At 40.5% G+C, this 26417-nt stretch overlaps 1 protein-coding gene across 2 annotated transcripts in view; it reads left to right on the forward strand.

Moving 5' to 3' along the window:
* The window catches only part of CNTNAP5 (contactin associated protein like 5), an 898651-nt gene that overhangs the window by 412758 nt on the left and 459476 nt on the right, over window positions 1-26417 (forward strand). For both annotated transcript variants that reach the window (XM_029226145.1, XM_029226146.1), the window contains exon 4: window positions 9722-9869. In XM_029226145.1, the coding sequence (XP_029081978.1) occupies window positions 9722-9869 (148 nt within the window). The remainder of the gene's footprint in view (window positions 1-9721; window positions 9870-26417) is intronic.

Here is a 26417-nt window from a genome sequence, read left to right on the forward strand (position 1 = left end):
TTATTGAAGAGGCTGTCCTTTCTCCACTGTACATTCCTGCCACCTTTATCAAAGATAAGGTGTCCATATGTGCGTGGGTTTATCTCTGGGATTTCTATCCTGTTCCATTGATCCATCTTTCTGTTTTTGTGCCAGTACCATACTGTCTGGATTACTGTAGCTTTGTAGTATAGTCTGAAGTCAGGGAGCCTGATTCCTCCAGCTCCTTTTTTCGTTCTCAAGATTGCTTTGGCTATTCGGGGTCTTTTGTGTTTCCATACAAATTGCGAAATTTTTTGTTCTAGTTCTGTGAAAAATGCCAGTGGTAGTTTGATAGGGATTGCATTGAATCTGTAGATTGCTTTGGGTAGTAGAGTCATTTTCACAATGTTGATTCTTCCCATCCAAGAACATGGTATATCTCTCCATCTATTTGTATCATCTTTAATTTCTTTCATCAGTGTCTTATAATTTTCTGCATACAGGTCTTTCGTCTCCTTAGGTAGGTTTATTCCTAGATATTTTATTCTTTTTGTTGCAATGGTAAATGGTAGTGTTTTCTTGAATTCACTTTCAGATTTTTCATCATTAGTATATAGGAATGCCAGAGATTTCTGTGCATTAATTTTGTATCCTGCTACTTTACCAAATTCATTGATTAGCTCTAGTAGTTTTCTGGTAGCATCTTTAGGATTCTCTATGTATAGTATCATGTCATCTGCAAACAGTGACAGCTTTACTTCTTCTTTTCCGATTTGGATTCCTTTTATTTCCTTTTCTTCTCTGATTGCTGTGGCTAAAACTTCCAAAACTATGTTGAATAAGAGTGGTGAGAGTGGGTAACCTTGTCTTGTTCCTGATCTTAGTGGAAATGCTTTCAGTTTTTCACCATTGAGGATGATGTTTGCTGTGGGCTTGTCATATATGGCCTTTATTATGTTGAGGAAAGTTCCCTCTATGCCTACTTTCTGCAGGGTTTTTATTATAAATGGGTGTTGAATTTTGTCGAAAGCTTTCTCTGCATCTATTGAGATGATCATATGGTTTTTCTCCTTTAATTTGTTAATATGGTTTATCACATTGATAGATTTGCGTATACTGAAGAATCCTTGCATTCCTGGAATAAACCCCACTTGATCATGGTGTATGATCCTTTTAATGTGCTGTTGGATTCTGTTTGCTAGTATTTTGTTGAGGATTTTTGCATCTATGTTCATCAGTGATATTGGCCTATAGTTTTCTTTCTTTGTGACATCCTTGTCTGGTTTTGGTATTAAGGTGATGGTGGCCTCGTAGAAGGAATTTGGGAGTGTTCCTCCCTCTGTTATATTTTGGAAGAGTTCGAGAAGGATAGGTGTTAGCTCTTCTCTAAACGTTTGATAGAATTCACCTGTGAAGCCATCTGGTCCTGGGCTTTTGTTTGTTGGAAGATTTTTAATCACAGTTTCAATTTCAGTGCTTGTGATTGGTCTGTTCATGTTTTCTATTTCTTTCTGATTCAGTCTTGGCAGGTTGTGCATTTCTAAGAATTTGTCCATTTCTTCCAGATTGTCCATTTTATTGGCATAGAGTTGCTTGTAGTAATCTCTCATGATATTTTTTATTTCTGCAGTGTCAGTTGTTACTTCTCCTTTTTCATTTCTAATTCTATTGATTTGAGTTTTCTCCCTTTTTTTCTTGATGAGGCTGGCTAGTGGTTTATCTATTTTGTTTATCTTCTCAAAGAACCAGCTTTTAGTTTTATTGATCTTTGCTATCGTTTCCTTCATTTCTTTTTCATTTATTTCTGATCTGATTTTTATGATTTCTTTCCTTCTGCTAGCTTTGGGGGTTTTTTGTTCTTCTTTATCTAATTGCTTGAGGTGCAAGGTTAGGTTGTTTATTTGAGATGTTTCCTGCTTCTTAAGGTGGGCTTGTATTGCTATAAACTTCCCCCTTAGAACTGCTTTTGCTGCATCCCATAGGTTTTGGGTCGTTTTGTCTCCATTGTCATTTGTTTCTAGGTATTTTTTTATTTCCTCTTTGATTTCTTCAGTGATCACTTCATTATTAAGTAGTGTATTGTTTAGCCTCCATGTGTTCATATTTTTTACAGATCTTTTCCTGTAATTGATATCTAGTCTCATGGCGTTGTGGTCAGAAAAGATACTTGATACAATTTCAATATTCTTAAATTTACCAAGGCTTGATTTGTGACCCAAGATATGATCTATCCTGGAGAATGTTCCATGAGCACTTGAGAAAAATGTGTATTCTGTTGTTTTTGGATGGAGTGTCCTATAAATATCAATTACGTCCATCTTGTTTAATGTATCATTTAAAGCTTGTGTTTCCTTATTTATTTTCATTTTTGATGATCTGTCCATGGGTGAAAGTGGGGTGTTAAAGTCCCCTACTATGAATGTGTTACTGTCAATCTCCCCTTTTATGGCTGTTAGTATTTGCCTTATGTATTGAGGTGCTCCTATGTTGGGTGCATAAATATTTACAATTGTTATATCTTCTTCTTGGATCGATCCCTTGATCATTATGTAGTGTCCTTCTTTGTCTCTTTTAATAGTCCTTATTTTAAAGTCTATTTTGTCTGATATGAGAATTGCACTCCAGCTTTCTTTTGGTTTCCATTTGCATGGAATATCTTTTTCCATCCCCTTACTTTCAGTCTGTATGTGTCTCTAGGTCTGAAGTGGGTCTCTTGTAGACAGCATATATAAGGGTCTTGTTTTTGTATCCATTCAGCCAATCTGTGTCTTTTGGTGGGAGCATTTAGTCCATTTACATTTAAGGTAATTATCGATATGTATGTTCCTATTCCCATTTTCTGTATTGTTTTGGGTTCGTTATTATAGGTCTTTTCCTTCTCTTGTGTTTCTTGTCTAGAGAAGTTCCTTTAGCATTTGTTGTAAAGCTGGTTTGGTGGTGCTGAACTCTCTCAGCTTTTGCTTGTCTGTAAAGGTTTTAATTTCTCCATCAAATCTGAATGAGATCCTTGTTGGGTAGAGTAGTCTTGGTTGCAGGTTTTTCTCCTTCATCACTTTCAGTATGTCCTGCCACTCCCTTCTGGCTTGTAGGGTTTCTGCTGAGAAATCAGCTGTTAACCTTATGGGGATTCCCTTGTGTGTTATTTGTTGTTTTTCCCTTGCTGCTTTTAATATGCTTTCTTTGTATTTAATTTTTGACAGTTTGATTAATATGTGTCTTGGCGTATTTCTCCTTGGATTTATCCTGTATGGGACTCTCTGTGCTTCCTGGACTTGATTAATTATTTCCTTTCCCATATTAGGGAAGTTTTCAACTATAATCTCTTCAAATATTTTCTCAGTCCCTTTCTTTTTCTCTTCTTCTTCTGGAACCCCTATAATTCGAATGTTGGTGCATTTAATGTTGTCCCAGAGGTCTCTGAGACTGTCCTCAGTTCTTTTCATTCTTTTTTCTTTATTCTGCTCTGCAGTAGTTATTTCCACTATTTTATCTTCCAGGTCACTTATCCGTTCTTCTGCGTCAGTTATTCTGCTATCGATCCCATGTAGAGTACTTTTAATTTCATTTATTGCATTGTTCATCGTTGCTTGTTTCATCTTTATTTCTTCTAGGTCCTTGTTAACTGTTTCTTGCATTTTGTCCATTCTACTTCCAAGATTTCGGATCATCCTTACTATCATTATTCTGAATTCTTTTTCAGGTAGACTGCCTATTTCCTCTTCATTTGTTAGGTCTGGTGCATTTTTATCTTGCTCCTTCATCTGCTGTGTGTTTTTCTGTCTTCTCATTTTGCTTATCTTACTGTGTTTGGGGTCTCCTTTCTGCAGGCTGCACGTTCGTAGTTCCCGTTGTTTTTGATGTCTGTCTCCAGTGGCTAAGGTTGTTTCAGTGGGTTGTGTAGGCTTCCTGGTGGAGGGGACTAGTGCCTGTGTTGTGGTGGATGAGGCTGGATCTTGTCTCTCTAGTGGGCAGGTTCACGTCTGGTGGTGTGTTTTGGGGTGTCTGGGGCCTTATTATGATTTTAGGCAGCCTCTCTGCTAATGGGTGGGGTTGTGTTCTTGTTTTGCTAGTTGTTTGGCATAGGTTGTCCAGCACTGTGGCTTGCTGGTCGTTGAGTGAAGCTGGGTGCTGGTGTTAAGATGGAGGTCTCTGGGAGATTTCCGCCGTTTAATATTATGTGGAGCTGGGAGGTCTCTTGTTGACCAGTGTCCTGAAGTTGGCTCTCCTACCTCAGAGGCAGAGCTCTGACTCCTGGCTGGAGCACCAAGAGCCTTTCATCCACACGGCTCAGAATAAAAGGGAGAAAAAGTAGAGAGGATTAGTAGAAGTATGAGGAAAGAAAGAAGGAAAGGAGGAAAGGAAGGAAGGAAGAAAGAAGCAAAGAAGGAAAGAAAGGAGGGAGGGAGGGAGGGAGGAAGGAAGGAAGGAGGTAAAGAAGGAAAAAAGACAGAAAGAAAGAAGATACAGTAAAAATAAAATAAAGTATAATAAAGTTATTGAATTAAAAAATATTTAGAAAAAAATAATAAAAGGGACGGATAGAACCTTAGGACAGTTGGAAGCAAAGCTATACAGAGAAATCTTACACAGAAGCATACACATACACCTTCACAAAAAGAGGTAAAGGGGGCAAAATCATAAATCTTGCTCTCAGAGACCACCTCCTCAATTTGGGGTGATTCATTGTCTAAAGGAGGGAAGGAAGGAAGGAAAGAAAGAAAGAAAGAACGAAGGTAAAGTATAATAAAGTTATTACAATTAAAATTAATTATTAAGAAAAAAAATTTTTTTTAAAAACCATGGACGGATAGAGCCCTAGGACAAATGGTGGAAGCAAGAGTATACAGACAAGATCTCACACAGAAGCATACAAGTACACATTCACAAAAAGACGAAAAGGGAAAAAAATCATAGATCTCGCTCCTAAATTCCACCTCTTCAATTTGGGATCATTCCTTGTCTATTCAGGTATTCCACAGATGCAGGGTATATCAAGTTGATTGTGGAGCTTTAATCCGCTGCTTCTGAGGCTGCTGGGAGAGATTTCCCTTTCTCTTCTTTGTTCTCACAGCTCACAGGAGCTCAGCTTTGGATTTGGCCCTGCCTCTGCGTGTTGGTCGCTGGAGGGCGTCTGTTTTTTGCTCAGACAGGACGGGGTTAAAGGAGCCGCTGATTCGGGGGCTCCAGCTCACTCAGGCCGGGGGTGGGGGGGGGAAGGAGGGGCACTGCGTTCGGGGCGGGCCTGCGGCGTCAGAGGCGGCGTGACGTTGCGGCAGAGGCCGGCGTGACGTTGCACCAGCCTGAGGCCCGCTGTGCGTTCTCCCGGGGAAGTTGTCCCTGGATCCCGGGAACCTGGCAGTGGCGGGCTGCACAGGCTCCGCGGAAGAGGGGTGTGGAGAGTGACCTGTGCTCGCACACAGGCCCCTTGGTGGCGGCAGCAGCAGCCTTAGCTTCTCCCACCCGTATCTGGGGTCCGCGCTTTTAGCCGCGGCTCGCGCCCGTCTCTGGGGTCCGCGCTTTTAGCCGCAGCTCGCGCCCGTCTCTGGGGTTCACGCTTTTAGCCGCGGCTCGCGGCCGTCTCTGGAGTTCCTTTAAGCAGCGCTCTTAAACCCCTCTCCTCGCGCACCAGGAAACAAAGAGGGAAGAAAAAGTCTCTTGCCTCTTCGGCAGGTGCAGGCTTTTCCCCGAACTCCCTCTCGGCTAGTCGTGGTGCACTAACCCCTTCAGGCTATGTTCAAGCCGCCAACCCCAGTCCTCTCCCTGCGCTCCGTCCAAAACCGAAACCCGAGCCTCAGCTCGCAGCCCCGCTCGCCCCGGCGGGTGAGCAGACAAGCCTCTCGGGCTGGTGAGTGCCGGTCGGCACCGATCCTCTGTGCGGGAATCTCCCCGCTTTGCCCTCCGCACCCGTCGCTGTGCACTACTCCGCGGTCCCGAAGCTCCCCCTTCCGCCTCCCGCAGTCTCCGCCCGCGGAGGGGCTTCCTAGTGTGTGGAAACTTTTCCTCCTTCACAGCTCCCTCTCACTGGTGCAGGTGCTGTCCTTATTCTTTTGTCTCTGTTTTTTCTTTTTTTCTTTTGCCCTACCCAGGTACGTGGGGAGTTTCTTGCCTTTTGGGAGGTCTGAGGTCTTCTGCCAGCCTTCAGTAGGTGTTCTGTAGGAGTTGTTCCACGTGTAGATGTATTTCTGGTGTATCCGTGGGGAGGAAGGCGATCTCCGCGTCTTACTCTTCCGCCATCTTCAAGGTCCCCTGGTTTATTTTTATGTATCTTTGACACTGAAATTTACTTCAAGTTGACATTATACCATTTTATATATAACCTTAGGGCCTTGCAATTATACATAATTGTAAGGGCCTTACAGTTATATATTATATATAATTATAATTGTATAATTCTGTTTGGCCTACATTCCATCCTTTGTGGTTTTATTGACATACGTTTACTTCTACATTTGCTGTCAACATCACAATATACTATTATTTTCCCTTTAAACTATGTATTGACATTTAAAGTGTTTAAGAAAAGAAAGAAAAATAGTCTTATATTTAGCCACCTATTTTCAACTTTGCTCACTCTTCATCCCTTCTTGTACACGAATGTTCCATCTGGAACCAGTTTCTTTAGACTGTAGACTTATTTAGCAATTATTTATTTATTTTATTTTATTTATTTTTTAGCTATGTTGGGTCTTTGTTGCTGCACATGGGCTTTCTCTAGTTGTGGTGAGCAGGGACTACTCTTTGTTGTGGTGCAGAGGCTTCTCACTGCAATGTCTTCTCTTGTTGCAGAGCACCGGGCTCTAAGTGCTCAGGCTCAGTAGTTGTGGCTTGCAGGCTCTAGAGCACAGCCTCAGTAGTTGTGGCATACAGGCTTAGCTGCTCTGCAGCTAAGATGTGGGATCTTCCTGGATCATGGCTCGAACCCGTGTCCCCTGCATTGGCAGGCAGATTCTTAATCACTGCACCACCAGGGAAGTCCTATTTAGCAATTCTTAACAGTGGAGGTCTGTAGGTAATAAATTATCACAGCTTTTGTTTCAGTGAAACAGTGCTTATTTTTCCTTCAAATTTGAAAGCCATTTTTGCTGGATGTAGAGTGCTAGGTTGAGAGTTTCCTACTTTTAGCATTTGTTGGTCTCCATTGTTCCCATGAGAAGTCGTCTGTCATTCACACTGTTGTTCAGTTGTTGTCTTCGGCAGCTGAGCTGGCTTTAAGTTGGTGGTAGCTTTAGTGCATCTAGCAGGGCCTTGGGATCCAAGCGTCTGGAGAGTAAGGTCTGTCTTTGCTTTTCATTCTGGACTACAACTTCTTGCACTGCTAAGCAATGATTGTCTTTGATGTTGTAGGAAGATGAACTGATGAACCTGGTGAGAGTTTCATTGCAGCTTCCTTTAAATTCAATCTTCTTCTAGCTTTATGTGTTTCGGAGGTGATTTTAGGCTACTAGCTCCAGGAGGGCTCTGGGACCATGCATCGCACACTTTGAAATCTCGTAACTTTGAGACCTTGGGTTTGCTTGAATGTGAGCTTATAAGACTACAAAACTGCAAATAACATGACTCTAGAATAGTATGCCTTAGAGACTGTGAGATGTTGAGATTGCAAGATTGAAAGATAGAGTCAGAAAGAATAAGTCATTTGTCCAGTGTTACAAAGTCACGCCAGGTTGCTGCCCCTTTGGATGAAAATCCAGGATTTCCTCTTCAGAGCACACAGAACCTGAGTTAAGAAATCCTACAAAGGATTTCCAGCTCCCAAAATAAACCTTTTTATCTAGAATTATGCAATCAGGATTTCAATATCAGTTTAAGATATATTCAGTCTACAAATCATATAGAACCCAAGACAGGTGCCCCCATTACCCTCAGTGTGAATAAAGGCCTGTTTAAAATTCAGTTTCTATAAGTGATGCAGCAAACACAGGGCCTTTACATGCTTGGGGAGTGGGTTGTAGCAAGCACAATTAACAGGGAATCCAGAGAACTGAACGGAAGTCTCCCAAGTTAGTCTGTAGAAAAACATGAAATACCTTCAGTGTGTCTAAAAGAGTGAAAAACTACCAGAAATTCTGGCCACGCCCCAAACTCATATTTCAAAGAAGTGCATTTTGAAAAGAGCTACACTCTACAAGGAAGAGGCCTTCCTAGGTGGGCAAGGGATTGAGGAGGTTTTATATCTTCACATGTTGCTAAAATTGGAACAGGACATGTGGAAGATAAACCTGCTAAATAGAGCCATTCTTTTCTGGATTGAGACAACGTCCAAACCTTTGACAAATCTACAGACAAGAATGTTGGATTTGAATCTCAAGGAATTCTTCTCCTCCAAGTCCTTCTCTTGCACCAGAGTTTTGGTGCAAAGTAGAAAGTGAGCTTCTCCCTTCTTCATAAGCCACCATGTGATATATAACAGTGATTTTATTAATTGAAGAATATCAGAGTTATTAGCCAGTGGGTGTGTTGTGTCCAGCAGAAATGTCAGATTGTTCAAAGTACCCTAGATTCACAGATGTTATGAGGAGACAATCAAGGTTGAGGTTTGGATCATTGAAATGGATTCCATTCCATACATACATCCTTTACTTGCTGTTCTCTTTGGCCATTTGAGAAACCAATGGATCTTCTTTTTATTGTTTGGTATTGATATGACATTAGCGTGCAGGTTTTATCTGTGAATATTTGAGTCAGAAAAGAAGGTAGATGATAGATCATTCATAATGAAGCAGGCAAATCAATGTGCTAACTCACATCCTACCTTAAAGATTAGGTACAGTTGGGCTAATGAGAAAGTTCTGGGGATGGATAGTGGTGATGGTTGCACAATAATGTGAATGTACTTTATACCACTGAACTATATACTTTAAAATGGTTACAATGGTAAATTTTATTTTATGCATATTTTACCTCAGTGGGGGGAAAAAAAGATTAGGTTTGAGATTTTGGATTCCATCTGCAGAAAAAGTTCTACTCCAGAAATCATTCATCCAAATGAAGACTAGGAGGCATAATTTTCGTGTGCCAAATATCTCCCATGCTGTGTATGCCTTTGCTTAAACTTCACAAGGAAATGTGAATATAAATTACATAAAAATCAGAGCCTCCTGTTCTCCCTCATGGAGCAATTAACAACGGAATAGTTGAAAAGTGTGTGACTGTAGAAAAACCATAGGCTTTGGAATAAGACAACTTTGGAATTGTATCATAGACTAATTACTGACCAATTAGATGATTTGAAGATTTCTTTTTCCTCCTCCTTTCTCTATCTCTAGGCTTCAGATTTCTTTTTAATCTGTAAAACAGTAATAATGATAAAGGAAAGTGCTTAGTGTACTGACTGGCTTCAGTTAATGGTAACAATTACTTCTGTGAAAGCCTCTCCTTCTAAGAGGAGATTTTTCAGTTATCTTCCATACTGCAGTGATTATGAACATTAAGAGTATCAGAACTTCACTGTGTTATTTACTTCGTATAGCTTTTAGATGTCATATCTTATGACTTACTAAGATTGACTTATTTATAGAATGTGGAGGAGGGAGTTTCTTAAAGAATAATGTACAGTATCTCTGAAAAAAAAATACTGTATAGGACATAATGCAGAATTTTCACCAGAGTCAGATTTCATTTGTAAGATCTGAGAAGTTGAAGATATTCTCTAAAAGTTTATGGAGCGACATAGGTGGGTTTCCACATATGGTCCTTGAGCTCACGTGAAGGTGCTGCCATGGTGTCGCAGACCTCACCTGGCCTCCTTTTCTCCCCACAGACCTTTGCAGGAAACATGAACGCTGACAGCGTGATGCACCACAAGTTACTGCACTCTGTGAGAGCCCGGTTCGTTCGCTTTGTGCCCCTGGAGTGGAATCCAAGTGGAAAGATCGGCATGAGGGTTGAGGTCTATGGATGCTCCTATAGTAAGTACCCACATGGATTATCAACACGTGTGTGTTGGCGAGTGACATGACCCTAGCTGTATCACGGTTACTGACATTGAGAATGCAATCTCAATCGTTTTAAAGTTATTTCTACACTTTAATGACTTATGCATATTTGAAACTGTGAAATTCAACCCAGAGGTAGAAAAACTATTTTTTTTAAATCTGTACAAGATTTATTTCATTAACCACAATGTTTAAGAGTGATGCTATACCCCCTAATACAGAAGGAGTGATTCAAAATCCATTGAGTTAAAGGTCAGAGACAAAGTCAGTGGCTTTGAATCCCCAGTCAGTAAGAGTTAGAAAGCCTTTTCACTTGCCTTGGAATGATGACACATAACATCAGTAGATCGTTGTTTTCAGAGATGGTACTTATTTTAAAGGTTGGCCTTAAGCTTCAGTAACAGTGTCATCTCATATCCTTTGTAGTCACAGCTGCACCCTAACCCGACTGCTTTGTTTTCTGTGGGGCAGAGAGCAAAATCTACTAGTTCTTAGGTTATTTAGAGATGAAGTAACTTGGTGGTGAGAAGATGCTATGGGTTTATCAAAACAAAATGTTCAAAATGAAGAGCTCTTGGAGTTTGAGATACCATTTGCCTTTGCAATACTAAAATAATTTAAGTGAAGTATTATAAAACTCTCCCCTTCCTTGTTCTAGAAGGGAAAGAGAAGAAACATTTCAACCCAGGGTAACACATGAAATGCTTCTGTCTTAGAATTATGCAGGCCCTCCATCCCTCTGTGAGTTGTTCTGGCTGAATTTAAAAGTAGAGCTCCATCCTGCAGACAAGGAAGCTTGTAAACACCGGTAGAACTGGCAATCACTCTAGAATAAAATTATGCAGGGAAGTTTCCCATCCCTGTAACTCTTCTCTGCAGGTTTTATATTGAAATCGAAAATTGCATCATAATAAATTGTTTTTCTGTCTTAGCAGGGACGTCTCCTGCTTATAATGCTAAAACCCAATGACCCCTCATGAATGAACAAATTTGATTACTACCACTTTAATATAAATTAGTCCAAGAGATCCCTGTTTATGGTTACAGGAGTGCCTAATGTGTCATACACTTGTACTGTTTTCCATAGTGTGATCTACTGGAGGCTCACATCAGGATCAACTGAGTGCTCCTTAAAAATGCACTTCCTGAGTCCTGTCCCATACATACTGGATTGTGATTTCTGGGGAGAGGGACCCAGAAAGCTGAGTGTTAGCAAGCACCTCAGGGAAACTATGGACATAGAGTTTCTACTAGAAATAAAGCCCTGCACAGAGGGGAATGACCTGTGAAAAGGTTGTCTTTATCTTGAACAAGTACTTTCAGAAAGAATGTGTTTTAGAACAGATGCTCCAACAAACCACTAGACCAAGGAGAGACTGCCTTGCACTCCAGCCCTTCTATCCAAAAGCATAGCCATCTACAAGGCAAGGGCATGTGTGCTTCCTAACCCAGGATCTGTGGGGCAGCCAGATTCCCATGCTACCTCTTCTCTTGATAACAGTTGTCACTACTAACGTTACCGAATGCAAGTTCCTGTGCCCAATGCACAGTGCGGCCAAACAAACAGAAACATTGGAGTTTGGAGCAGAGAAAAGTTTATTGCAGGGCCGAGCAAGAAGAACAGGTGGCTTGTGCCCAAAAAACTCCCAAAACTCCTCAAACGGTTTCAGTAAAGCATTTTTAAAGGCAAGATGAGGGAGGGGCATGGTTGGTTGTTGCAGATTTCTTGGTGTCAGAATCCTTTGTTCTTGCAGCTGTCCACATAGGTCACATCATGATGTTCTTGTAAACCTCCAACAAGACAAATATTATTCTCTGTTCTGCAACTTTTTATCTTTAAAAGAGTGGAAAAGTGTTATTCCCTTAAAGGTCAGAACATTGAGAATGGGCTGTGCTGAATATTTCAGGCTATAGACAACATTCTTAACTTGAAGCAAAAGCAATAGAATACAAAGGTTAAAAGAAACAGATCTAATATGGAGTCAGATTTGTTCTTCCCTATTACACTAGGAGGTTTATTTTTAGGTACAACGTGAAGCATTCATGCTGAAATAATAAGTGTATTTATATTATTACTTCAGCCATCTATTTTGGTGTGATAATCCTATTTCTCTTTAACATGTCCTCCTACATTTGTTTTCTCTGTCCTGGCAGTTGTCCTTGTTTTCAATGCCCATAGCTCTGCATACTTGCACAGAAAGACTCATAGTGTCAAGTTAAATAATAGACTGTAGGGTAGAGAAAGACCTTTGAGCAACATGTTTAGATTTTTCTGATAATGGACCCCTTTGAGAATCTGATGACAGTGAGGAACCATCACTTAAGAAAAGTGCCTACTGTAATATGCAAAATTTTCTACAAGACTAAAAGGTTGGGCTTCCCTGGTGGCGCAGTGGTTGAGAGTCTGCCTGCCGATACAGGGGACACGGGTTCATGCCCCAGTCCGGGAAGATCCCACATGCCACAGAACGGCTGGGCCCGTGAGCCATGGCCACTGAGCCTGCACGTCCGGAGCCTGTGCTCTGCAACGGGAGAGGCCACAACAGTGAGAGGCCTGCATAACACACACACACACACACAAAAAGGTTCTCAGATCTGCTAAAGCCCAGATATTGACCAAGCAAAGGGCTCCTGAAATTGAGGTAGCTTTGTCCTACATGGAATCCTCTCCAGGAAAGTTCTGCATCTAACAAGTGCATCCTCTAAGGAGATGAATTACCTTCAGGTAAACAGTGTGAGTGATGGGAAGTTAACCCCCTTGGGAAGCTGTTGGACACAGAACACCCTTTTCTGGGATGATCTTCCAGCTGGTACTCTATAATCTTCAATCACTAGTCCTTGGGCTTTGTGCTTTTCCTTTGAGAAAAAAGAACACATCCCTCTCTCTCAGGTTGTATATAAAACCAAAACCTCAGCGTGTCTTCTGGATCAAAAATTCCCTTTCAACATCATCTTATCCCCCTTTTTTACTGGTTCATTCTGATAAACATAAAACTTTCTTGCATAAGCCATAAAACAAAACAACAACTACAAAAGCCTGATGGTTCTCTTTATCTACCTTTCTCCTCTCCCCTCTTCCTCACAGAATAGCTTCTCCCCAAAAGTTGTCTTTAGTTACTGTTTCCACTTCTCCATTCCCTTCCCAATGCAGCTGTTTCCAATCAGTCTTTAGACATGTGGTGGTCAGTTTCATGTGTTAACTTGGGATGCTCTAGTCCCAGTGATTCAGCCAGACGCCAATCCTGGTGTTGCTGTGATGGGCTTATTTTAACATCTACATCATTTGACCTTAAGTGAAGGAGATTACGCTTGATAGTCTGTGGGTCTGATGAAGTCAGTTGAGAGGTTTTAAGATCAGAGCTGAATTTTTTCCCTGGAGGCAGAAGAATTCCTGCCTGGGGACTACAGTTTCACCTCCTGCCAGAGAGCTTCCAGCCCACCCCTCCTGACAGCCTTCCCTTATGGGGGATTTCAGACTTGCCTCACCAACCCATACAGTCACATAAGCCAGTTCCTTGCAGTGAATCGACCTGTGTACAGAACCTGCTGGTTCTATGCCTCTGGGGGGGACCCTGACTCATGCAGACTGCTCTACAGGAACTAGCTTAGTCAAGTCCACCGGTGACCTCCACGTAGCTAAAATCCAGTGGTCACTTTTCTCATTTCACTCACCTCTCAGTAGGATTTGGTTCAATTAGATATTTCCATTTTTTAAAAACCATCTTTCTCTTTTATCTTTCTCTGTTCATTCTCAGGACTCTGTCTCAGGACTTCTACTTTCTTTTTTAAAAAATTTATTGAAGTTTAGTTGATTCACAATGTTGTGTTAGTTTCAGGTGTACAGCAAAGTGATTAATATATATATATATATACACACACATACATATATATATATATATATGCGTGTGCAAGTTTGTGTGTGTGTATGTTATTTTTCAGAATCTTTTCCCTTATAGATTATTACTCAAAGTATTGCATATAGTTCCTTGTGCTATCAGTAGGTCCTTGTTGGTTATCTATTTTATATATAGTCATGTGTATCTGTTAATCCCAAACTCCTAATTTATCCCTCCCCCCTTTTCCCCTTTGGCAACCATAAGTATTTTTCTATGTCTGTGTGTCTATTTCTGTCTTATATATAAGTTCATTTGCATCATTTGAAAAAAATCCCATATATAAGCGTTATCATGTGTTATTTGTCTTTCTCTGTCTGGCTTACCTCATTTAGTATGATAATCTCTAGGTTCATCCATGTTGCTGCAAATGTCATTTTCTCATTCTTTTTATTGGCTGAGTAGTATTCCATTGTGTATATACACCACATCTTCCTTATCTGTTCATCTGTTGATGGACACTTAGGTTGCTTCCATGTCCTGGCTATTGCAAATAGTGCTGCTATGAACACTGGGGTGCATGCATTGTTTTGAATTATGGTTTTCTCCAAAGACTTCTACTTTCCATCCACCCCCGGCCCCCACCAGTGCCCAGCTAAATTCACAGGCTTCCATGAACTCAAATGCCATCCATATACTGATCACCTCCACATCTGTATCTCCTGGCCTGACCCCTGGAATTATATATGCAATAAGTTCGCTGTCTCCACTTGGAAATCTAATAAATATCTCAAGTTTATTACAGCATAAATAGAACCCTGGATTACCATTCTCTCAACAACTTGCTTTTCCACATCTCCTGTCTCAATAAATGGCATGATTCAGCCATTTGCTAGAATAGAAACCTAGGAAGCAGCCTCGATTTCTCCTTTCCCAGAATCTCTACTCCTCGCTCTGCATCTATGGTTCATAGCAGCCCTCCCAGTTCCTTCTTTCAAAACACATTCTAAATCCATGCACTGGTCCTGCTTCCCTGAGTAACTGCACCTGTCAGTCCTCACCTGGAGCATTTAAATAGACTCCATCCTGGTCATGCCAGCATCTCCACAAACCTGTTTTTCATGCCAAAGTAGCCAAAGTGATCTTCATAAATAAGAAAGAAAATCATATCATTCCACTGCCTACTTCATTTAAAATTGAAGCTCTTACTGGCAAGTAAAATCCCTTGAGTGTACCCTGCCTACCTCTTTAGCTTCTTTTTACTTTTTTCTGTCCATGCAGGCTTTCTTCCTATTGCTGACATATGACAGGTTTTTCCTGTTTCTTAGGCACAGAAGAGTTTTTCCCAGGATTTACATGGTCATCTCCTTCAGTCAATGTGATTCTCAATTCTAATATCACCTCTTAGAGAAATCTGCTCGGATTAGCCTTCAAAGTGACCTGCACTGATTCCTGTGCACCAACCATTAACACACAGTTATATGACTCACTTTTATTTTCTTCCTGGTGCCTGCCACAAACCAGAATCTGGTTTGTTTGTTCTGGCTGACTTGTTGATTGTTTGTCTTTCTGAGTCCCTGCACTAGAATGTAAGTGCCATGAGGGCAAGCACCTTGCCTATTAAGTGCCAGCATGCATTAGACACAAATAGGCATTCAATAAATATCTGTGGAATGGATGGATACATATATCAGGTCAGTCTCACTGTCTCAGCGTAGGCCACCATGTTATTATTCTGGAATTACTTACCATTAATACACCCACTGTACTTTCTAGGGAACTGATTTTTTTCTTTTGCCTCATAAATCTTTTTCTCAAAATTCCATTTGAGTGTGTTGCTAAAGACTGGTAGAAATTTAATAGTTTGATAATTTCTGAAGACAAAGTTCTGCCATTTTGGAAATCATTAATTCAATCATTTATTTATTTAGTTAACAACATTCGTTTAGCACTTGAGATAAAATCATTAATTCAATCATTTATTTATTTAGTTAACAACATTCATTTAGCACTTGAGATATACTATGAATCATACAAAGCTCTGGGGCTTTAAGGAAAATAAGACCTTTTTCCGGACTTCTTTAAGTCCTGTATTTTTCCTTTGGAACATTCTTTATGATTGCATTTCATAAGTTAATTGTGTACTTATTTTTTGGCATCTGTCTCTTCCTATTTGACTCCCATGTCCTGGCTATTGTAAATAGTGCTGCTATGAGCATTGGGGTACATGTATCTTTTTGAATTATAGTTTTCTCCGGATATACACCTAAAAATGGGTTCACTGGATTAAGCTGCTGCTTTTTTCTGAAATATCCTCATTCCCCTTCACTGGGATGACTCCTGATGGCCATTCACCACCCAGATCAAATGTAACCTGGTTTCTGACTCCCAGGCCCTATCATGTGACCTCATTTTATGAGCTTCAATTCTAGGTCCTATCTTGTCAAATTAAAATGACCTGGTGCTTCCTTGCCTAATAACTAGTCTCTTTATAGAGCATGACGGAATCATGTCCTAATTCTGCTACCTGAGACCTAGATCAGTTGTCTGACAACTGTTATATGCTCCCTGGATATTTAATGTTTTGGCTCAAAAGCCTAACCATCCTTACGTATTTCCGAAAGTTTTTATTGTAATTTTTTAAAAAAAATTATATACTCTTTTTAAAAAAATTATTTTATTTATTTTTTTATACAACAGGTTCTTATTAGTTATCCATTTTATACATATTAGTGTACATATGTCAATCCCAATCTCCCAATTCATCAGTTTTATACTCTTTTTTAATGGGTCCTCTTTTCTATATATTTTATAGGAAATGAAAATTTTGAGCTTATGAGAATCTTCCTTATACATGGTTTCTTTACTACCTCACATTTTTTTCTCATTGAATAATTGAGAATATCATGGTTGTAATTCCTAAATTGAAGGTGTTTGAAACCCATTCTGGTATATTCTGTTTTAAAATCTCTAGAAGTAAAAGCATGTCTCCATTTTCCCTAAGTATTTATGTTTTTTAAATATTTTTTCTTTGATTCCCTTCATTCCCTTTTATAAATGTCAAGGTGACTGTTCCACTTTACCAAGGTTCCTTTTGCTTCCACATCCCCAGGACCTTCTTTTTGCCATGGTCACAATGATGTTCAGAGAAACAGATTTCTTTTGTGTGTTCAGATATGAACACTTGAACAAATGGTCTGCTCTTAAAAAGATGAACCTTCCTGCAAACACTCTTGACTTCTCTGAGCCTCTGTTTCTCATCTATAAATTAGAGTGGTAATTATTTTAAAGACGACTATGTCATTTTTGAGTTTTGATGTATCAAGCCTTGAGCAGAGTATCTAGCAAAGAGTCTGTGCTTAGTAAGTGACAGCTAGTATTAATGTAGGTGTAGATCCATAGAGGACATTCTTGTATTGCCAGGATAAGTGGTCTTTTGGGGAAACATTAATCATATTCTCTACCAGGCAAGGCCCATCTCGTCTCAGATTCAGATCTCTGTTTGCTGTTGCTTTCACTTCTGTTGTCATAATCTTCGGGATCTCAGTTTCCTGCCATTTTCAGATTCTCTCTCTCTGCTCAAGAGTAGGATTGATGTGACCTGCCTCTGCATTCTACAAAGACCCAAACACATGAGGTCTTCCCCTCTTATGATTACTACTAATTCCATGGAGTAAATATCAATAATTCCGTGGTAAACCAAGAAGATAGTTGTCGCATCTTTATAGATAGTTATTCTGAACAAGTTATGCCCTCTTGCTGTCTGTCAAGTTCATTCTGGCTATGCCATGTCTCCCATGTATGGATGGATATCTGACAGCCTAGCTTGCTACGTTATATTCTCCTAAGAATTAGCAAATACCTCCTACATTACAATTTTTCCACCTGTGTCACCTCTATTGTCAACGAGGGCATCTGGTTTTTAAGTTTTCCATGAGTGTTTTCTCTCTCTGATCAATTTTCAGATTGATTAGTCTTTGGTCAAACACACTCATGCCAGTGAACCAAGCAAGTAAAGGACATAGGTCCTGCTACATTGTTGAGTTGGTGATATAAAGATGCACACGTGAAATGGAGATGTCAATGTAGAATTGTCTTAAGTAAATCATCTTTTATAGAGACTGTGATAGAAGAAGAGATGGGAAAATGAGGAGAATCATTCTTAGTTGTAATTCATGTCTACTCTTCCTGGGAGAGAGAGCCAGTATCTTCCCTATTGGTGTCAGTTATTCATCATTAAATTAGCAATTGCCATTGGAAATGCCACCAGCATCATCATCAACACCCTCTCCCCCACTGTCAGTTACGATGCACAGTGTGGTGCAACACACACGCCAAAGCTCACAAGAACCTTTGTTGATAAGAATTACTACTCCTAGGTATATAGAAAGGAAAACTGAATTTTATAAAGGTGAAGTGACTTTAGATAAATGAGGCAATTTGCATCCTGAGCCAAATATTTCTTCTAAGCTCTAAAAATATGTATTCATTTGCCTGATTGATGTCTCAATTTGGTCATGTCATAAACAGCTCAAATTGAACACATCCCAAAGGGAGCTCTTAATCAACTCTGACTACACTCAGCATCTTTTTGTGGTCTTTCTCATCTCAATAAATACACCAGTTGCCCAAACCAGACCTGAGACTCTTTCTTGAAATCTTTCCTTTCCCTTACTTCCCACAGTAAATTCAACAGCAAGTTCTATCAGTATTACATCCAAAAATCATCCCAAATACTTCCATTTCTTTTCATCATCACAGTCACTAGCTTAGTTCAATTACATCATCTATCATCTGAATTTTTAACATAGCAACCTACTTTCACTCCTCTTTTCTTTTAGTCCATTATCTCTGAGACAGCCTGCAGGATCATCATGAAATACAGAGCTGAACCACTTCCTGCTGGAAACATTTTGATGCCTTCTGCCTGCACTTAGGAACAAAGTTCTGTGAAAAAAGAACAGGACTGGAGGACCTGGCCTCTGCCCACTTCACTGGCCTTACTGTCCAGCAATATACTGTCTTCTCTGGGCTCAGACACTACTGACCTCTGTCCTGCCCTCTGTGATGTCATGTTCTCACCTATCTCAGGACCTTCTAGCTGGAATGCTCCTCCCTCCCTCTGACTTCTTCAGCTCATCTCTTAATAAGCCTCAGCTTTATAATCATCTTCTCAGACAGATGCCCATTGAGTCCCAATTTAAATAAGGTTACTCTTATTTTTCTATCTTAAGACATACCATTCTTTTCTTTCAAAGCATCTGTTTGAGCTGTTCTAACAGAACACCATAGGCTGAGTGGCTTATAAACAAGATAAATCTATTTCTCACAGTTCTGGAGGTTGGAAAATCCAAGATCAAGGCACAGCAACTGATGTGTCTGGTGAGGGCTCACTCCTTGGTTCATAGATGGTCATTTCTCACTAAGTCCCAACCTGGTAGAAGGGGCAAGGGAGCTCTCCAGGGCCTCCTTGATAAGGCCACTAACTTATTCATGAGTGTTCCACCCTCATGACCTAGCACCTCCCAAAGATCCCTCCTCCAAATACCATCTCGTTGGGGATTAGGTTTCAACAAGTTATTTATGAATTTTGGGTGAATACAAACATTCAGTGTATAGCAATCACTATCTATCTATCTATCTGTCTATCATCTATCTATAGAATATCTATCTCTATCTCTATGTAGAAAAGGAGAAGGAGAAAGACATTAGGTGGACAGATAAATAGATATCTAATAGCTGTTGACATGTGCATTTCATTGTGAATTACCTGTCTCACCTACCGGTTTATGAGCTCCACAAGGTTAAGGACCATACCTACTTAGATACCCAGTTCTCAGCTCAGAACAAGACTCATTTCGATTAAATCAATTAAAATGTTGAATGAACAACTTCCCCAAAGTGGCACAGTCTGTACTGTTCGTATCTCCTTGGGCTTTCTACTATATGTCTGGAAGTATTTAGTCATATGACATGGGGAAATTTTATTAGAGGGAAAGTATCATATTCAATTTTCTAATACCCATAATATTTTTTATTCACAAGACCAAAGTGAGCAACCTACAATTCCTGAGCACATGTAGTTAAGATGTCAAGGGACAATGTTTAGCTGTTGCCCAGTCCAGGAGTTCCTGGGCTAATACTCCTTGATTTTTTACTTGTGTTCTGAAACCTAACTCTACATAAGAATCACCTGGGGATATATATTTGTAAATACGTACTCTGACCGTACTCCATCTAAATCATAATCACTGTAAGGGCCCCAGCATAAGCATTTTTTTTTCTGTTCCTAGGTAAGTGTTATATGGAGCCAAAATTTAAAACTCTTGTTGCAAAATCCTCTTCGAACTCTGAGAGTCAGTTCATCTTAGGCAACACTGTCATGTTCATGTCTGTGATTGCTAATCTTAAGGATTTTCAGTGTCACATAAACACGTTTAAAGGCAGTATGCTGTGGTAATATTAAGCAGATGGGTTCTACACTTAAACCACCAGAGATATAAACTTAGCTTTATCACCCACCGATTGTATAATCTCAGACAATCTTGGGTCCTCTTTGGACACAGTTTCTTTTTTGATGAAGGGAATGGTAAGAGTAGTGATCATTTCATATATGCAGATTACTTAAAATAGCGCTTGGCATGTGAGAAGCATTCACAGAGTGTTAGCTGTGTTCATCATTACCTTCATCTGATAATTAAGCTGGTTACCAAACTTCTCCCTATTTTACCTTTCCCTCCTTATTCAGGACCACACAGCCACCTGTACCTCAAAGGAAGGGGGTAAACATTTTTACATACCAGGTTTCTAAAGGTTCCAACACCTTCATCAGGCCATCTGGAGACTTCAGGCTATGTGGACTTCTGTCCGGGGTCTTCTTTTGAATTTCTTTTAAACAAGGAACACTAATCAATTTTAAAAGCATTATATAAATTCTGATAAGGTATAATGATCTGTCAGGCTTCCCTCATTAAAAATTACAGCCATCATTTTCTATCTCCAGTTACCTTCTTTTCGCACAAAACAGACTGGCTCCTATTTGGTTAATTATTGCCAAATTGTGTCATGCAAAATTCATCAGGCTCAGAGTTGAAGTCATATTCTCTTTCCCCATGTAAATCTCTTTGTCATTCTAGCTTCAGCTGCCCTCTTTGTTGTTGGTCTCATCATTTGGGGCCATTTATCACACATGGTAGAGACCACAGAGTCGTATATTTCATCCTTGACATGCCAAGACCCATGTGGCCGTATCACAGGGAACCTCAAGGCTGAGTTTATAGCTTGCAAACCCTGGGGAAGAGGAGGTATGGGGTGACAGCAGTCAGACATGGGGGCTTGGAGGCCCCTGTGGAAGCCTTGAATCCCACTTTGGAAATCAGAACATTTTATCATTCATTGCAACTCTTTCACTCTATAGATAAGGAAATGATGGCCCAGAAAATTTCTTAAAAATAAGTTAATTAAAAAGAATGAGATCTCCCTGCTCTTCTTTCTCTTAATTCATCTAGGAATCACTGAACAATCTCTTCTGTGAAGAGACAGATACACATATATATGTAATAAAAACATGTTAAATAAAAAACACTGCAGTATGCTACCTTAAGTCAACTTTTCTGATCTGTCTTAAACAGCGTCACTGATTGATTCAGCCTTAAAATCCCTTCAACAGACAATAAACATTACTCAGTAACTCCCCTCCCCCCTCTGCTCAGCTTTGGAGACAGAGAAATAAGTAACACAACCTCTGCTTTTTTGGAACTCAAGGATTTTTAGTAACTTTGAAAAGCAGACAAGTAAATGGTCGTAGTGGAAGTTGAAGAAACCAAGTCTTTTGTAAGGCTAACAAATGAAGGGAAAACCCACAGCTAACAAGTTTCCGTATGAATTAATGTCCTGCTGCCCAGGGTGTGATTTGACCAGCTATATCCCTCTGAGTTCCATGACCCATATGCTAACAGTGATCATTTTAAAGGAAAACATAAAAGGAAAAATGACCCAATACTTAGATCAACCACTTAATGCAGCAGTGGGTTCCCACACAAATGCCAAGGGCTTGCCTTCTACAGTTTGTTTTATGTTTACTCCTTGTTGAAATTGTCACTGGAGTGATTTACTGTGATTCTCCCACTGGCCTCCTGGCACTAAGTTCTGTAGATTTTGCCCAGATAGAATCATTAACAAAGAGCATTCAATTTCCCCTAAATGTAAAAACATGATAAATCTTTCATTTTAGACAAAATAACAAATAGTCAGGGGCAGAGGGGCGATGGTAGCTCTCCTCCCATTTTGACACTTATTTAAATGTCTCATTATGGGAACACTTTCAGGGAGCAATTGTGTTGTTACTGAACCCAAGTTGGTGTGCTCAATGCACAGTGGGTCCAAATAATACTGAAACGTTGGAGTTTGGAGCAGAGAAAAGTTTATTGCAGGGCCATGCAAGGAGAACAAGTGGCTCATGCCCCTCAAAACCCCCAAACTGCCCAAAGGGTTTCAGCAAAACATCTTTAAAGGCAAGGTGAGGGAGGGGTGTGATTAGTTGGTGCAAACTTCGTGGTGCAGAATCCTTTGTTCTTGCAGCCGTCCACGCAGCTCAGGTCACAATGTTCCTGTAACTTTTATCTCTATATGAATGGAAAAGTTTTACACCCTTAAAGGTCAGAGCCTTGAGAATGGGCTATCCTGTATATTTCAGGCTGTAGACAACATTCTACATTCTTAACTTGAAGCGAAAGCAATAGAATACAAAGGTTAAAATAAAAGAAATAGACCTAATATGGAGTCAGATTTGTTCTTCCCTATTATAGTGTGTTGTGGCTGAAGATCACTGAGGCTCATGTGAAGCAAGGGAGCAGTTCATAATTGAATTATGCTCTTTTCACAAGGGTGAGCTGCTCAGTAGCAGCCTTTGCCTTGATCATTCCTTCTGTGAACTTGTGAACAGGATTTATGAAACATTACCACCCCTCTGCTGAAACCTTCTGTTAACCTGTCTGCACCTTGGGGTGACCATACATCCCAGCCTGCTGCATATTATTCTAGCCCATGCTTGTCATCTCAGTTTTGTTACCTGCTCCCCTTTTCACTCTCCCAAGCCCCCTCTTTGGGTAATAAGTTGTAGGTGTAATTACACTTCCATTTATTGCATCCTATACCAGCAGAGTGATTCATTTGCCTTGTCAGTGTTATTGTGTCTGAGTCCCTGAGTGGGACAGCCCATGTCGCAATGGTTTTGCATCTCACAGTTCAGCACAGTGACCAAAAAGAGTATAGAATATACCCAATAACTGCCAATGCACTTGAGAATAAACAAATGGAAAGATTTCTACTACTAAAAGAATTATCTACTAAAAGATTTATTTTAGGGAATTCCCTAAAGTAAATGCATTCATTTGGCTTAGTCTTGTAGTTAGTGAAGAGCTCGGTGGAACTGCACATTTTAGGTGTGCTCAGAGTGTTACTGAGTCCAAGCTCGTACTGCTCACTGCACGACAGGCCAATAAATAGAGAGATGAGCTGCTGGGACAAGGAACAGCAACTTTATTCCATAAGACAACAGACCAAGAAAATGGTGGACTAGTGTTCCACAGAACCATCTTGCCCAGGTTTGGATGCTAGTTTCTTTAAGAGGGGGAGGTGAGGAGGTAAAGCAAAAAGGCAGTAAGTTGTTGCACATATTTCCTAGTTCCAGCCAGACTCCAGAGGGGATGGGTTAATTTCTTCCTTCCTGCAGCCATTCACAAGTGGTCCTGGTCAGGATGTTTCCTGTGAGCTTAAATACATGTATTTTAGCTTAAGCTCAGACACAGGAGGCAGAGTTCCTGGACATGGGCCATCATGTATACTTTAAGCTATAGGTAGCATCTCTTTAGTGATTCATTTGTAGCAAAAGCAATAGAATACAAAGTTTAAAGTAAAAGAAACAGATCCAATATAGAGTCAGATTTATTCTTCCCTATTACAAGAGGTGTCTACAAGTATAAGATTGCCAAAAAACCTAGACGTTTTAAGAAAGCAAATGTGACTGTCAGAGCAAAAAGTCTATCTGCTAAAGTTAGGATTAAAATTTAGAGTTTAGATTTTGTTTTTTGTACTACGACTGTTCTTTATGTTGTCTTCTTAAGACCTATTCTGTTTTTCCAAACTGCTCTCATGCACAGACACATCAGAAGTTCTGTAAGAAAAGCTATTCTTAGGAGTTGTCATGGTTAGTTTGGAAACTTACATTGTTTTCACAGTTCATCTGAGGTTATCATGGGCCTCTGATAAGGCCTGGAAAAGTCACAGAGTTGGTGGAGAATCTCTGTAAATTTGAGTTGACTGTGGAAACCTCTGTGGTCTGTGGATTGCTAACCAAAGCCCTCAAGTGTTCAGTGCAAGTGTATGGTCTGAATAATAATCACTTTTCTTATATAACGTATCATGAGATAAGCTTTGCACTGTAATTGTATTGAAAATCATGTTTACTGCAAACAGCCCCAGAGTGAGCGGCACTGATTTTCTCAAGATGAATCGATGGTTTCTCTTGTCAACTTAGAGCTCCAGCTTTCCTTCTTGTGAGAAAACAGACTTCGTGTCACAAACACACACGATAGCCTTTTTCAGCTCACTTGGGGATTCAAGCTTGGAGTCTTTTATTCAGTGGAGCCCTTTTTTTAGCTAGTTTGTTGACAAGCTACCAACATCCATCAGATATGCCAAAATATGCCTCCAGAACTCTGTCTTTCTCAGACGAGAAGCTATGACAGCTGGGTCAGCAATTATGGGCCCAGTGGGAAGTCAGCCAAGTACTGACATTTCTCAGTACTGCTGGGATGGAGAGAGTGTGTGCTGGATTTATCTTGATCTAAAGGGAGAGGTTTGTGAGCTGGAGGACCTGCCCTTATCCTGAAGACTCCTTGGGTTTACGATCTACCTAACCTCAATATTCTAGTTCAGTCGGCCAATGTGTGACCATCTTATCAAACCACAAATTGAGTTCATTATAATGAGATTCTAAAAATCGATTTTGAGAAAGAGGGAGAAATGGTCCACTCCAGGAAGCAAATATCTAACAGCTGTGTTCTGGCTGGCATTATATGTTTGGAAAAAAAAAAAAAAAAAGGAACTCTGATGCGTGGTCACCATGTATTAAGGGCAGGAAAAAGTGAACACCCAAAAGGCCAGATTAGGGCTTTGTCACCTTGGCAGGAGACAACAAAATCAGGTAATTCCACTGAGAGGGAGAGGTTTGGGTAGCCAGGATTGGAATGTGCACTGACCAAATAAATAATATGGAAGAACTTTCTAAAATCCAGAGTTATTTTCTCAAAACCCAAACTGGCCATGCACTTTCTCTACTTTAAGTACTTTGACAGTTATTTCTCCATTCATCTCAGTGTACCGTTAAAACTCCTTATTTTATTGTTAATAGGATCCTCCGTTACAAACCCCTGAGTCTCTCCCCAGCCTCCTGACTCCTCACTGACCTGGCTTTCTTTTACCAGAGAGGTTCTCAAACCTCATTGAGTATCAGAATCACCTAGAGGGCTTGACCACATGCAGACGGCTGGGTTCCAAGTCCAGAGTTTCTGATTTCTAGGTCTGTGGTGACGTCCTAAATCCTGTACTTCTAACCAGCTCCCTGGGGATAACAAGGGTGCAGAGAGCACACTTCTAGAATCACTGGTCCAACAAGTCAGACTCCTTGTGGATCTGAAATCTCATCTTCAGGAACGGGAAGCTACTTCTCTCTGCTGGCAACGCCCTTTCTGCACACCTTACCTGCCTAACCTCCACGCATCCCTCAGGACTTAGGCGATGCATTATATCCTCCTGGAGAGGTTAGGCATCCTCCTTTGGGCTTCTCCAGCATCCAGTGCTCATCTCTCCCCAGGACTGTGTAATTGTGTGGTGCTGTCTCCAGCTTAGCCCTTGAGACCAGGGACCTCTACTGAGTTCACTGCTGTCCACCTGTGCTGACCACCGACCATGCCATGTGGAGGGGGCTCCATAAAGGCTCAAATACGAGAATGTCTGGGTGGAAATCGACCAGGATAGGGCTTAGTGGAGGTCATGAGGGCAGGGAGGGCATTGCATGTCTACCCTAAAGTTGAGAGCTACTGCTCTGATTGACTTGGTCTGTGAGTATAAGAGCAAGTGCAAAGAGCAGGGGCCACAAGGAAATTAATATCAACTTGTAAGGAAAAGAAAGCTTCCATTCAACATTATCTTTCCTTAAATGGGAATTTTCTTCCTTATACACACACTCATATACACACTCCCCAGTCATGCCTGATTCTCCCTGGACAGAGGCATGCAGTCTCCCTGTCCACGAGGTGCTCATCTCATGTAATCGTCACACCAACCCCCCCATTTTCTAATGAGGAAACATTTAGGGCTTCAGTGTCAAAAAACTCATTATTGTGTGTATGCCTTTGGGCAAGGTACATAATCTTCCTGAGCTTCGGCTTCTCCTTTTTACAAATGGGGAACAATATGGACCTCCAAGGCTGTTAAGAAGAACTTTAAATTAGGCAAACATATGTTAATTAGTTTCTTTTTCCCCAGAGAATGCTTAATCCAAAGGAAGAAATCTGTACGAGTGGTTTAGAAAAGCTGTGATAGAGAATGCAGAGGATATATTTAGTTTTGTTAGTTATTTTCTTGGTGCCCTTAAAACTATATTCTGAGATGATCACACACTTCT

This window comes from Monodon monoceros, unplaced genomic scaffold (assembly GCF_005190385.1).
Source record: "Monodon monoceros isolate NGI ecotype Baffin Bay Population unplaced genomic scaffold, NGI_Narwhal_1 Super_Scaffold_16, whole genome shotgun sequence".
Classification (NCBI taxonomy): Eukaryota; Metazoa; Chordata; class Mammalia; order Artiodactyla; family Monodontidae; genus Monodon; species Monodon monoceros.